At 41.2% G+C, this 14,600-nt stretch overlaps 1 protein-coding gene across 3 annotated transcripts in view; it reads left to right on the plus strand.

Moving 5' to 3' along the window:
* Positions 1-14,533, plus strand: part of KCNAB1 (potassium voltage-gated channel subfamily A regulatory beta subunit 1) — a 370,457-nt gene extending 355,924 nt beyond the window's left edge. For all 3 annotated transcript variants that reach the window (XM_064378850.1, XM_012447348.3, XM_012447349.3), the window contains 3 exons: positions 3,649-3,769; positions 7,484-7,572; positions 12,735-14,533. In XM_064378850.1, the coding sequence (XP_064234920.1) occupies positions 3,649-3,769; positions 7,484-7,572; positions 12,735-12,824 (300 nt within the window). In that variant the 3' untranslated portion in view covers positions 12,825-14,533. The remainder of the gene's footprint in view (positions 1-3,648; positions 3,770-7,483; positions 7,573-12,734) is intronic.
* The last annotated feature ends 67 nt before the right edge of the window (positions 14,534-14,600 follow it).

A 14,600-nucleotide genomic window follows, 5' to 3' on the forward strand; every position in this document is an offset into this window, starting at 1 on the left:
TTGTTAAATTAATTTCATGAGCCATAATAAGATCAATAAAGTCTGATAAAGAGACCAGGTGTATAGCTTTTAAATAGAAATAAATAGTGCCATAAAATTTACTGGCAGCTTCTCCCTGTTGTTGGCAAAATGCTTTCTAGAAAACTTACAGGCCAGGTGTGGTGGCTCGTATCTGTAATCCAAGCACTTTGGGAGGTGGAGGTGTGCAGATCGCTTGAGCCCCGGAGTTCGAGACCAGCTTGGGCAATATGGCAGAACCCCATCTCTACAAAAATACAAAACATTAGCCAGATATCATGCCCACCTGTAGTCCCAAATACTCAGGAGGCTGAGGTGGGAGGATCACTTGAGCCGGGGAGGATGAGGCTGCAGTGAGCTGAGATCATGCCACTTCCCTCTGGCCGGAGCAATACAGTGAGACCCTGACTCAAAAAAGATTATAAAAATATGTACTCCTCTGTCAAAGAAAAATAGGAAGCATGCACACCTTGATGAATCAAAGTTGGGGGAGAAAGGTGGTCCAAATACGTCAGGTGTTCATATTAAGAAACTAAGCATATTGTACATTATGGTGAAATTTCAGAAGGCAGGTTTTCAGCTCTAGCATTTTACCTGGAGAGCTCAACCTCAATAGTGACTTTGTTTTTGTTTTGAGTCAAAGACTTTGATGTTTTAGTAGAAATAGTCAACAATTTTGGATGCTAAATTATTCTAGACAAGGTCCAGAACTGAAATGTGACTGATTCTGTCCATGGCTACAGTTTCAGCCTGAGTTCAATCCAAGATTAACTAACAACTAATTAGGGATTTGAGGCAAGTCTCACAGACTATTCTCACCCCAATATAAACACGTATGAAATGGGGACATATAAAATCATCATAGTATTGAGAGAGGGCAAAGAAATAGGCTTTAGGAAAATTTAGAGTTTTGTAATATGCATAAAACTAATAGCCAACTAATCTGTGGAGAAAAGCTCATTCAATTATCTCATTGACAAATATTTACTCAGTGTACCCAGACTTTGTGCTGGGTACAGAGGATACAGGGATGAATGGGACAGTCTCAACCCTCAAGGAGTAGCTCCAGGACTTGTAAGAGTGACAGACATATGAAAGGGTGAAGTATGAAATAATATGGTATCCACAAGCCCTGTGGAGTCCCACAGGACTGCTGGCAAGAGTAACACTGCTTTGAGAAGGAGGTGTCATGATCAATCTGAAAAATGGGAAGAGATTTATTTTGACTCCGGGAAACTCTGGTTTCTCTGACTCCTCCCTGACCACTGTATTGGCTGAGCCCCTCCTCCTTGCAGCCACAAGTGTCAGAACTGGAGATGCTGACACAAACAACAAGCCATCCCTGCCTTCTACCTGCTCGATTTAGAAAGACCAACATGTAATCAAATCATTGCAGTGCAGTGGGGTGATAGAATAGTGTTGGATGAGGAGATTTCACCTTTTGATTCATGGATTACTGCCCAGTCAGCAAGCAAGGTTTATTACTGACACAACCAAACCCACCTCTAACCTTCCTACAAAACACACTTGTTTGCTTCCATATTTAATCAATATTTTAATTAAGCCTCATCACCTGTCTCCACTCACATTTTCTCATTCGTAAAGCAGTTAAAGCTGTTTATTCCCAAAACACTTTTGTTTCCTTTGGTATGAGGAAAGCAGTACAAAAACTCTGCGTCTACTTTTGAAAAATCTTAATCTGTTTATATTTCCATAGATTAAAGCAACAATGAGACTTACGGTGTTGAGGGTGGGGAGATAGGGACTCAATAAATAAATGCTCGATTGTTATTTATTTTTTTTACTTTTGGAAGTCTGTCTCTGAAAATGGCATGTGTGTGTAGCACACATATATACACACACACATACATATAACTTGCAACTCAATCCTAAGAAAGAGAATGTGCTACATGTAAGATTTAAAAAATGGAAGAGTTACAAAAGATTGATAAATCAACCACTCTTTACATGTCTGATATATACTGAAACTCAGAAATTCTCCTAATACTAATAATAAGCAATTGTTCAAAAAGCAGTTGGCTATTAGTTTTCAATTTTTGTTAGTCTGTTTGAAAACACTCAGAGATATTGGTCCCCTGAAAGATGTGATGAAACTTAAGTGAGGATTGGTGGTGTTTTTCCCACTAAGGACAGCAAAAGTTAGTTCAGGGACTCTCTGACATAAGACAGCACTTGGGTGCAGGAAGTCGGCCCAGGCCCCAAGGCAGTGCCCATTGTTCACAGTGTCCGCCTCATCACCACTGGTACCAATTGTCATCTCTGGAGACAGGTTCCAGGCCACCCTTCTTTTTGAAGAAGCTGAGGCTTTCCAGAGCTAAGGCAGGGAAAATGTTAGCCATCTCCCAAAGCAGACTACCAAGTTAGGAGCCAGACCGTAAGCCTTTGAGATTTAGGAGGCAAAATTGGGGCGGCTTGCCCTTCTCTTTTTCTCATTGGCAAAATAACTCAAAAAATCATAACAAAACATAATATGGTTACCCTTTTCTTTGGAAATACTGTCTTAGAATGATGAAAAAATGCTCAAAAAACAAAAGCCTGTAGCCTATTGAAATCATGTGGGTGGAGTGTCTTATGGCCCAGTGCCTATTACAGAGCATTCTGTGCCTCTGGGAAGATAAAGATCCGCAATGACAATTATGTCACAAATACATGCAAGAGAGAAAGTCCACATTGCCACACAGTGTGATAGTTTTTAATTATTTTCCCTAAAACAGACTAACACTCTTACACATATTCTTTTCCTCTGGGTGTTGCTGCTTACTGCTCACTTTATGTAGAAGAATCTGTTATTCCCTTTCTCATAGGAAAAGCAGAACCTTCTGAAAAGTAGGGCACTGAGAAATTCTAGAAGATTTTTCTCTTTATATTTAGGAGATTAGGTTCATTTTGTTGTCTACAGATCAGGGTCAGTTTCTTCTCATTGGCTTAAAATAATAGTTTCCTGTTTTGAGTTTCTTTTTAAAGTTTCAGTAGTTATACAATAGGTAATAACATTTGGCAAAGTCTTTATCCACTTTAAAATTTTTAAAATCTTCTTGGTATCTATCAGTTACGCCACATCTGCTTCTAGGAAGGAGCTGCAGAAGCTAACAACAAAGCCTCATTACAAAAAGAATAAGAGATTAGCAGTGAATTGAAGGCAAGGGGGAGAAAAACAGCTAAACAAGAATGTAAAATTATGGTTTTCTTTGAGCAGAAAGCTTGGCACCCAGCTTTCTTAATAAAAACGAGACATAATAGATCTTGGTAAAATGTAAATGTACTTTTTTTGGCGCTACATTCTGGAATTGGGCTATCCCAATAAGAAATATTATTTCTTCTATTGGGCAGGCCAGGATATAATTGGTTATATGTCAGGGTCAGGTTTTTAACAACTTTTGTGCATGCTGATCAATCTGAATGGTGAATATTAGTCAAAATCAATCTGTTTTGAACTGATAAGGAGCAAGATCATGAGGAACATTTCTTTGCATGAAATCATCCTTGTCAGTCTGAATCATAAGGGTCAAAAAATTCAAGAAATTATCATGAGGTTCATATATTTTATTGAATTACCATTCTTTGACATCAAATCTTTACCAGACATTTACATGTTATGCTTTTCCCCAGTGCTACCAGTGGTTGAAAGAAAGAATTATAAGTGAAGAAGGGAGAAAACAGCAAAACAAGCTAAAGGACCTTTCCCCAATTGCGGAGCGTCTGGGATGTACACTACCTCAGCTAGCTGTTGGTAAGAAAATTACTAAGCTATGAGGTTGTAGGGGGACTTCTGCTGAGACCAGTTTTCTATTGCTGACCACACCCTTACCATGATAAAATGTCTATTGACAGACTGATCTCTGAAGCATAAACTCCTGCTAAGTACTCTGTAAAGTGAGGTATTTGAGGTTCCTCAGAATTTTCTACATGATAAAAAATTTTTCTTCTTTCCCCTTGCCTGTATAACATAGTTTAAATGAGAACATGTCAGTGATAACACATACACCATCACAGGTGTTGGGGGTAAACAGTGTAGTGACATCCATTTCTTCTGGCTCAAGTTTCTGTCTCCATGGAAAACTAAGCCAGGGTTGGTGAGAGGCTGAGATACAAGGCTGTGACAGGCCCAAGGCTGCTGCCACATGAAAAGCTGATCCCAGAGAAATAGCTTCACCCTGAAACTTCTTGAAGGCCATAAAATTTGCTTTTCTAATGCTGGAGTCCATGAAAGGTCATGATTACTGGTAGCAATTGAAAACCATATGCACCGTTTAAGAGAAAGATAATAGAAACCACATATAATTATGGGTGTTTCAGTCAATGATGGACCACATAAATGTAGGTGGCCCCATAAGATTATAATGGAGCTGAAAAATTACTATTGTTTAGTGATGCTGTAGCTGTCCTAAGGTCCTAATGCAATGAATTACTTATGTGTTTGTGGTGATGCTGGTATAAAGAAGCCTACTGCACTGCCAGTAATATAAAAGTCTAGCACATATAATTATGTACAGTACATAATATTTGATAATGATAATAAATGACCATGTTACTGGTTTATATATTTACTATATTATACTTTTCATCTTTACTTTAGAGTGTGTTCTCTTTCTACTTACTAGGAAAAAAAAGTTAACTGTAAAACAGCCTCATGCAGGCCCTTTAGGAGGTATGCCCGAAAGAGGAATTATTATCACAGGAGATGACAGCTCCTTGGGTGTTACTGCCCCTGAAGATTTTCTGGAGGAACAAGAAGTGGAGGTGGAACACAGGGAATTACTTTAGGAGCAGGCAATACCTTTGGGGAATCTCAAATGATACGCAGATATTAGCGAGGCAAAAAGAAAGGGGAAGGCAAAAGGACATTTCAGGCAAAAGGAACAGCTTGAGCAGTGTGCTCCGGAAGGAAGGGAGAGAAAGAGGAGAAAAGCAGCATGATGCTTGGGGATGGAGAGGATTTAAAGACAGGTGAGTGCTTCTGAAGCAAAGTTCAAGGTAGGGAGCCATGAAGCTGCAGAGGTAGGCTAGAAAATAAGGTGTGCCAGGGTAAGAATTAAGAACCTCATCTTACAGGACAATGATTCAGTCAGGCACTAGCTAGGGAAGTGACATGATCAGATTTTTGCTTAGAGAAACCTTTACTGGCTGGATGAGAGCTGTATGAGGGAAGTATAAGGGGACAATTCAAGCAAGTGGGAGGAAAACCAGTTATGCAGGAGAGAGATGGTGAGGGCTGAGTGAGGGCAGCAGTGACTGAGGTGGAGAAGACAGCTGACCCAAAGCGATCATTGTCAGACTAAGCCCTGTATCCACACAATGGAATACTCTTCAGCAACAGAAAGAAATGGTATACTGGTACATGCTGCAATATGGAAAACCCTAGAAAATATATGCTAAGTGAAAACCAGAACAAACAACCACCTATTGTATGATTCCATTTAGATGAAATGTTCAGAAAAGACAAATCTGAAGACAAAAAGCAGATCAGTGTTTGCCTTCAACTTGAGGTAGGGATCTTATTAGGGTGATAGAAATGTTATAAAACTGGATTAAAATGAAGGTTGCACATTAAAAATGGTGGTTGGTAAGCTTATAAAAATTATTTAATGTACATTTAAAATGGGTAAAATTTTTTATGGGTAAATTTTACCTCAATAAAGTTGGTTTTAAAAAAAAAAAAAAAGCATGGTCCCAGAGGAGCAGTATCAGCATAAGCATTACCTGGGAGTGTGTTAAAAATGCACAGACCGCACCCCAGACCTTCTGAATCAGAAACTCAGGAGTGAGCCAGGACAATGGATGTTTCACAGGCCCTCTGAATGATTCTGATGCATACCAAAGTTTGAAAACCACTTGATTAGGGGAATATTTAGGAGGAATAATCAACTGGACTTAGCAGTTAAAAAGGAAAAGAGGGTCAGAAAAGGACAGTTCTTAAAGATTACTCCCAGGTTTCCAGATTGGGAAGTCACATTGCTGGTGATGCCCCCAAGTGCGATTGGGAATGCAAGAGGGCCAGGCGTCATAGCAAGAAGTTTGCGGAGCCTGTGAGGCATCTAGCAGCGAGGCCCAGCAGACACTGCATCTAAAAGTCTGCAGCAACACTAAGTTCCAGGCAGCTAAGGACTCAGAAGTCCACTGTAACCACCAGGAGGCTCCTGGGGACCTTGGCTTCTGGACAGAGCATGAAAGTGACTGGAATGTGAAGAAGGTCAGTAAGGGAATCTGAACTGACCTTTTAGAAGTTAAGAGGGGAAGAAGGTTGGGGCACTATCTAGGCAGGTATAAAGGATCAGAGGAAGCTTATTTTAGAATGGGAGAAATTTTAGCATGTTTTGTTGATATGCAAAATGTCATGCTAAAATGTATGTATGTATAAATGACATACTAAAATGTATATATTTTCTATATACATTAGGACAGGGTCATCCACTGTAAGAGACAGGGGTTGATTAGATGGTTTAATAGTACAGGTTTAAGGTCATTTCAGGAAGAGAAAGGAGATGACCAAGGCCAAGAGTGAGGCTGGCCAAGCTGGCTGAAGCCCAGCTGGGAGAGAAGATGTGAATGCACAGAGGCACCAGACCATGAATTGTAAGATTCTCTCCAGCATGCTTAGCTGCCCACAAGTAGAAGCAAGCAGAAGCCAAAAACACAGAAGCAGTACTGATGGGAACTGCTAAGGAAGCAGAGGAAGTGAGGGGTATGAGGGTTTGTAAGAGAGTAATTTAGATAATCAACACGGGATGAATCTTGGGTTAGGAAGAAAGGGAGGTCCAGAGAGTGCTGCCAGTAAGTAAGTATAGTGCTGTAGGTGGGAACGAAGGAACCAGAAAACCAGAGTCTACAAGGACTACAAGCAACAGATGTGGAAAAGTGAGACCATGAATACAATGGAAAGACAGGAGGTTGTGGGCCAACGTAGAAACAGGAATCCAGCCATCTGCTGGTGAGCAGTGTTAGCTGTTTTCAGAAATAACAGGAATAACAATGTGTTTCTAGGGTGGGTAGCTGGATTGAATGCCCCAGTTGTGGGAACAGGGTTTTATGTGGAAAGCAAAAAGGCCTTCAGCTCCAAGCTAACTCAAATGCATTGAGTATTAACTAAGAGACATATAGTGCGCTAGGAATTGGAAAACCAGTGGAGAAGCAAGAAAGACAGTAGTGCATCTGTGTTTTCTGCTTCTACTTGAGGGCAGCTGAGCATGCTGGAGAGAATCTTACAATCCATGGTCCAGTGCCTCTATGCATTCCCATCTCCTCTCCCAGCTGGACTTTCACAGATTCTGTCAAATCTACACAACTGGGAGTGCTGCTCAGGTTTTTAACCCTAGAAAGCACTGTACCTCCTCCACAAAAGGAGTTAATAAATTTTGGCTGCAACAAACAGCTATAGCTGGTGTTTATAAGCTAATCAATGATAGGAAGTGCTTTGATAACCTGACCCAGTGTCCTCTTTTCCCAGCGTGGTGCCTAAGAAATGAAGGTGTGAGTTCTGTGCTCCTGGGATCATCCACTCCTGAACAACTCATTGAAAACCTTGGTGCCATTCAGGCAAGTATTGCAGCCCCTTCCAACAAACACCAGGGAATTTAATGGTGCCTTTGAGGCTATTTCCAGGCAGTGTCCCATCTCTCCCCCACCTTTATCCTTCTGGATGGGGCAAGAGTAGGGGGAACAAAGGCAACAGAACACTTTCCCAGTACGTGGATCCAGGGTTGTTCTCTGCCTATTAACAGGAAGTGTTCCCAAAGCTCATTTCTCAGGATGGTTTGTTTCTGTGGAAAAGTGCATTCCAATGTTATGCCCGGCAACTTACTTCCCAGCCCTCACCATAAAGCCTGCCTGATAACTTGCTTGGAAATTTGTCATAGGAAACTATACATACATCGTTTACTCATCTGTCCTTTCCACAAATACTGCCCAACTACTGTATGCTGAGCCCCTTCTTTCTGTTCTTTTTTTCTGACCATCTTGTATTCCCCCTCCCATGATACCTTTTATAATGTAATGTAGTATAACTTCCTGTCTCTACTGATAGACTGCAAGTCCTCTGAGGTCAGAGACCTTATGTCTTTCTTGCTTCTCCACTGGTTTTCCAGTTCCTAGGTACTTACTATATATGTCCCTTAGTTAACACTCAAGATCTATTGAATGAATACTTGTGATGTTTTAAGAGAAACGAGCTCAAAATTCTATTTTGGACTTCCAGGATCAAAGCTCCCTAGAAGCAAATTTAGGAGGCCCATCCCCATTCCCTATCCTGAGCATAGCCGTTGGTCCAGGGCACTAGATGGGGCCTGCAGCCATATTCTGGGGAGCCTGTAGTGGCAGTGGGTGTGGTGAAAAGGATGTTTCTAGGAGCTCTAAAGAGAGGGGTCGGGTTTAGTATCCATTGTGACCACCTCCTTTCCCCAAAGGCCACAACTAGTCCTGAGTTCGTCCTACTCTCAAACCTACTAAAAACCCTAGGAATGATCCTCCCCACAATTCTTGCCATAGCCACTACCTGCTAAAACAAGAAAGGTTGTCTGTTTTTCTCCTGCTCACTGAGGAAAGGAACTGTCTCACAGCTTCTTCCCTATCCACCTGTCCCTGCAACAAGCACGTAGCCCTGTTACCATTCCCAAAAGGAAACAGGTGGCGGTAGGGACAAACATGATTGAAAATCCTTCTTTAAAATAGCCCAGAACACACTGTGGAATAAATGGTATAGAACCCCTGCCCACTCCCCCAGCCTTCTTAGGGCTATGTAGCCATGTAATCACCTCTGCCTCTCTGCTTCTAACAACTGCCATATCCAGCCTGTAACTCCTCCTGGATTCTGTTTCCTGTACCTGCATGAGGAATTCTCCCTCTTATAAATGCCACCTCTTCCCTGTTATTTTCATTTATGCTCTGGGAAAAGATAAGGGTACACAGTGATGAGGGGATAGAACCGTTTGTACAAAAAAGGACTGAAATTCAGTCCAATGATTTCAGTTTCACTAATGTTTATGGAGCACTTATTCTACGCCTGGCACCATGTTAGGCTGTGAGACGACTGAGATGAGTAAAAACAGGACCCGGCCTTCAAAGAGCTCATATGCTGCTGAGAAACAGTGAATTAATTAAACAATCTGTCCTTTCATTCATTCAACAAATCTTTGAGAGCCTATTGTATACCAGGTACTGGAGATACCACAGGAAAGAAGAAAAACATTGTCCAACCTTCAAGGGGATTTGTACATCCCAGTAGGAGAGACAGATAAATATACAAAATGATTTCAGGTTGTGAAAAGGGCTATTAAGTAAATAAATATTTAACTGAGGCTCAGAAATGGGTGAGCCTATGTTAAATGTCTTTGCAAAAAGCCCCTCTGGAATATGTTTATTCAGAGGGCTTCACAGGCCTTCATTTTTTACATGCCTTGACAACTATTCACATGCCTTCACACAGCATGAGAAGAGTACAGGAAAGTGTACAGGGAAGAGCAGTGCAAAGTCCCTGAGATGGGAAGGACCTTGGCTTTTCCTAGGAACTGCCAGCCTAAGGCCAATGTGGTCAACATGTAGTTGAGCACAGGAGACAGCAGATGCACTGACTTGGAGAGACAGGCAGGGCCAGGTCTTACAGGACACCATGGGGTTAGGTCATGCTACATGTAACAAGTCCTTGTGGAAGGTTTTAAGAGGAGGGATATGCTACTATTTGAATGTCTGAAGGTCACTTTGGCTGCTGTGCACAAAATAGAATGAAGGGCGAGGGCAGTCGTCCAGGCAAGAGGGGATGGTGGCTTGGATGAGGGTAGTGGCCCCAGAGGTGGAGGGAAGTGGATGGATTCTGCAGGTTTTGGAAAGAGAGACAACACGGCTTGGCAGAAAAGAGAGGAAGTGAGGATTGCTATCATGCTAATATAGGGAGATCACTGCCATTCCTGGGGGCAGTCATAGTGCCTGGGGATGGCATATGATGTAAGTCTCAGGATGAGTTTTAAAAGCTGTGGAAGTAGGCAAGGCAGCTGAAGGGGAAGGGGACACATTTCAGAGGAAAACTCGAGTAATTTTTCTTCCCCAAATATGTTCTCCCTAGCAAGGCTTTGGCTGGCAGCAAGATGAGGCTTTGCCTATACTAAAGGAGACATTATCCATGCAGCAAGGCTGCTACCATTGGGGGCTTACCAACCCTCCCCTGTTCTGCTCCACCTCCCACATACCCAGCACTGAAGTCCACCTAAGACAAACTGTGATTGGGCCCCACAACATGGTGAAAAGCAGACTGGGTGACAAGGTGTGTCCAGCAGTGGTGGGACTGGCTGCAGATGGATGGAAAATACGGAGCACGAGCAGTTGTAAGAAAATATTTCTAATAGGTTGGGGAGGCATCTTCTCCAAGGGATGCCATCTGCCTAAGGAACACCTTAGGGAAGTGTATAAATCAGAGCCTGACAGGTGGAAGAGACAGGAGGAGAAACCACAGCTGCCGGCAGCCCACCTTCACCTGCACAGGTTCCATCCTCCGCACTTCCTCCTAAAAGATGGCAGAACCGCCTCTCCCTCTCTTCCCCATATGCCTTAAAACCCTTCTGAGGCTCCCCATCATTCACTCAGAGAAGGCCAGGCTCCACGGCAGTCAGGCCTCATCACTCCCCAGTACACCTCCCTGGAATCTGAATCTCAAGATGCTATGAACCACTCAGAGCCTCAGCAATAACAGTGGCCCTCTGCCTACAGACTGACCACTACCCACACCGGGCAAAATCCTACTCCATCTGTAAGTCCCAGATCACCCAGCCCCAGCAATGCTAGGCAGACTTCCCCTCACCCACCAACCATCCCAGGCAGTGTAACATCAAGTTGCAAAACTGGTAGCCTATGGGGAGTTTCTTAAATCTGTAGTAGTTTAAAATGTTTTAAAATCATTGCTAACATTTTAAAACTGGGTGATTTCAAGTAGGGCTTCGCTTGAAAATTTTGGTCTTGCAATACTATATTTTCTTGTTCAAGTACTTTTATGGTTTCATTTTATTTTATTTTTTTTTTGATGTTTAAATCTCTTTCCTATCAGAAATTTGTTTTGGTGTAATGAATGAAGGATTTTTCTCCTCACATGACTAATGTGCTATATTTTAGACACAAAACTTCCAACAATTCCAGTTTCTAGGTTTTTGGTCTCATTGTTACAATCTCATTTTTAAATAACACATTAGTTGTTTGGACACTGAAAGTCCAGAGATAGTGGGAAATCAAATTCTTCCTTCAGCTTCAGACAGTAAAACATTAACCAGAATGAAGTTTTCCCAGGCTGGTAGCGCTACTATTTTGCCAAACCCTAAGGCTTCTGAGGATAGTGGAGACAAGGTCACCTTGGCCAGCATGATTGCAGCAAAGGAAGAATGAGGTTGAAACCTCAGAACTGGTCATCAGAATTGTATTTCACCACAGTCTCCACACAGGGTCAGACTTTTCCAGTGAGAAAGTCTGCCTTTGTCCCTTGTCTTATGGTATAATGTGTACCCTTGGCCCACTTCTCACAATAAAGGCTAGCCTCGGATGAGCTCATCCTTTCCCAGGGCTTCAGTTGGTGCATATGACTCACAAATGCTCAACTCCAGTCTTCTTGCAACTACTAAGCTCCACAGCTGCACTTGCAGCTGCCCAGTCACTCCTAGGTGGATATTTGACAGGCACCTTCAACTCAACACATCCTACTCCCGACTTCTAAACCTCAAACTACTTCTCCTTTGGTTTCTAATCTCAATAATCAACAATATTCTTCTAGTTACTCAGTCTTGAAACCACCACAATCCCCCAAAATGTCCTCAGGTCCACTTTCCTTTTCTGCTCCACTGCCCCTATCTTAGTTAAGGCCCTATTGCCCGGCTTGGATTGTAATACATATCTAACAGCTGTGTCCCCTTTCAACCTCCTCCAAGTCATCCTTCACACTACCTCCAGGTTCTGATTGGGTTACTCCTAGATCATTAGTCCTGACAGGTTCCCCACTGCCTAAAGTCCCAACTCCATAAAATGGTATTCAAGGCTTTCTACACGCTTTACCCAACTTCCATATCTTGTTCTTACCATCCCCACACCCACACCAAATCACTCCAGTTCACTTTTCCATGCTATTCCATCTACCTGGGATGCCTGTTAAACCCTGGCCATCCTTCACCAGGGTTCAGACCACCAGTCAGAATAAATCTCTCCTTAGTCTCTAGACCTGTGCTGTGCACTACTCTAGTCCTAGCCACATGAGGCTACTGTGTGCGTGAAAGACGGTGAGTCCAAATAGAGATGTGCTTTAAGTGTAACACGTTCACAAGATGTGACTTAGTACCAAAAACAACTGTCAAGTATCTTATGTTCTATACTGATTACATGATGAAATAATGTTTTGGACATAATGGAATAAAAACATGTATTAACTTCACCTGTTCTTTTTACTTTTTAAGATATCTAATAGAAAATTTAAAATTACAAATGTGGCTTGCATTATATTTCTATTTGATAGAGCTGCTCTATATTTCTATGAGCCTTCACTTTTGCCTTTTGCCTTCATTTACGCAGTCAACCAACAAGGCCCCTGACTTCAAGGAGCTTATAGTGTAGGGGGGGACTTATAATCCAGCTGTGGTTTATGAACATATATGAGTCTAGGTTACTTTGCTTAATCTAGAGCACAAAAAAAAGAATGATCAGCACCCTAACCATATCCTTTGTACTTCTGCTCTCAGGTTCTCCCAAAGATGACATCACATGTGGTAAACGAGATTGATAACATATTGCGCAACAAGCCCTACAGCAAAAAGGACTATAGATCATAAGGCAATGCATGACTCACAGAAGCTGCATGGTTAAAATAGCGGCCTGTGCCCAGTTCAGAAAGGTTTTACTAACCAGTCTTTTGAATCACTTAGCAGCTTGCTGCTCAACCTCTAGTGACCCTCCCTGGATTCTTTGGGGTGTCTGCTGTCGCTACCACTGTGCACATCTGAAAACTCACAACCAGGAAAATCCATTCTATTTTCTTATCTTGGACTGGAGTCACCTATTCTTGCATTGCTCTATACACCTCACGCTTATGCAATGGAAAGAATATGGGGCTGGGAGGTGATGTATTACCTTCAGGCATTTGGTAACTCAAAGAAGGCTGTACAGATATATTTTTTCAAAAGAACAAAATCAACAGATGCAATGTGAGTTGCATAAGAAACAGAGTAGACTATCTTCACTCAAATCCTTGCTTGGAAGAATAAGCAGAAACACTTTATTTTATTTTTCCTATTTTCACATTCATATTAACAAGTTTTGTTCCATTTGTCATAGAACAAAACTAAAATTTCTAGGTATTTGTTTTATTACCTTTCAAATATTTACTGTTGCTTGGCCCCAAGAATGGCCTTGTACAACTTATCCAGAATGTCTATTAGGATTTTAATGTTATGTCCACTTACAAGTAGAGATAGTAAAAGGATGAACACCCCAATCTTCAGTGACGTTACAGCTGATTTATAAAAGAGAGGGTAACACTGCTGTGGAAACTTAGCTTTGAAGAAAATGCAATGTATCTGCAATTAGGTGTTCACTTTTTACGTTTTATTAAAACCTGCTTTATATTTTCAACTGCTTGTAGGCACAACTTCTGCAAGTTTAAATATCTGAGCTTTAAAAGTAAACATACACATGCTCAGTTTTGAAGTAAACCTGTAAAATACCCAGAAAGGCAAATGTTCACTGTTTAATTAGCACTGGGATTTTACAATATAATGTTTGGTATTTTTGAGGCGATGTTAACATGAAAGTCAATCACTGGCTTTGTGAAAAACGCCATCACTATTCAGAATATGCTGGGTAAATTAACTTGCCTAGTGAAAAGAAAAATATTAAAGAACTTCTATAATAATATTATATGCACTAAACTATATGCATGAAAGTTCTCTGCATGGATTAATGGGGCTTATCCTTGTTACACTCAAAATGTGAGGTATACCTAGCTTTGCCACTATTGGCTACTTACCCTCATTAATATCCCACTTGAGAAAAACTGTGAGAATATACTGTGTTGGTATCTGTAAAAAGAGAGAAAGTTTTTTTTTTTTTGAAGGGGGTGGTGTGGGGGTGGCCCTTTATTTGGATATCTGAGGATGTACAAAATTCTAATTTAATTTTCTGATCAGCAAGTTTCTCATACAGAAGTCACTTTGAGGTTTACAGAAGAAATATAACATCATTTAAAAATGCTATTTTCTGTCATTATTTCTATATATGTATTTCATGGTTAAGTTCTAAATCTGAAAATGTTAGTGGGAGATATCAAGAAATTTTCTTTTTGATTACTAGTACCTGTATTCTAATAGAGAGTTTGAATTTTCTGCCCGAATATCAGAATAATGATGGAAATTGATGAATTTTTTCAGTTGTTTATCGTGTATTCAATCCAGTGAACTACTGTATGTGTAAAGGAGCTGAGGTGCTGTCTAATGGGAAATGTGATTTATTTGCTTAGAGTAATAAAAGCATTTTGTGCATTCAATCTCACAATAGATTTTATCTGATCTTTCGTAAGGCATATGTATATTTTCCATACATGTAAAACATAC

This window comes from Aotus nancymaae, unplaced genomic scaffold, assembly GCF_030222135.1.
Source record: "Aotus nancymaae isolate 86718 unplaced genomic scaffold, 86718_ANA_hifiasm-v0.15.2.pri h1tg000019l, whole genome shotgun sequence".
Lineage (NCBI taxonomy): Eukaryota > Metazoa > Chordata > Mammalia > Primates > Aotidae > Aotus > Aotus nancymaae.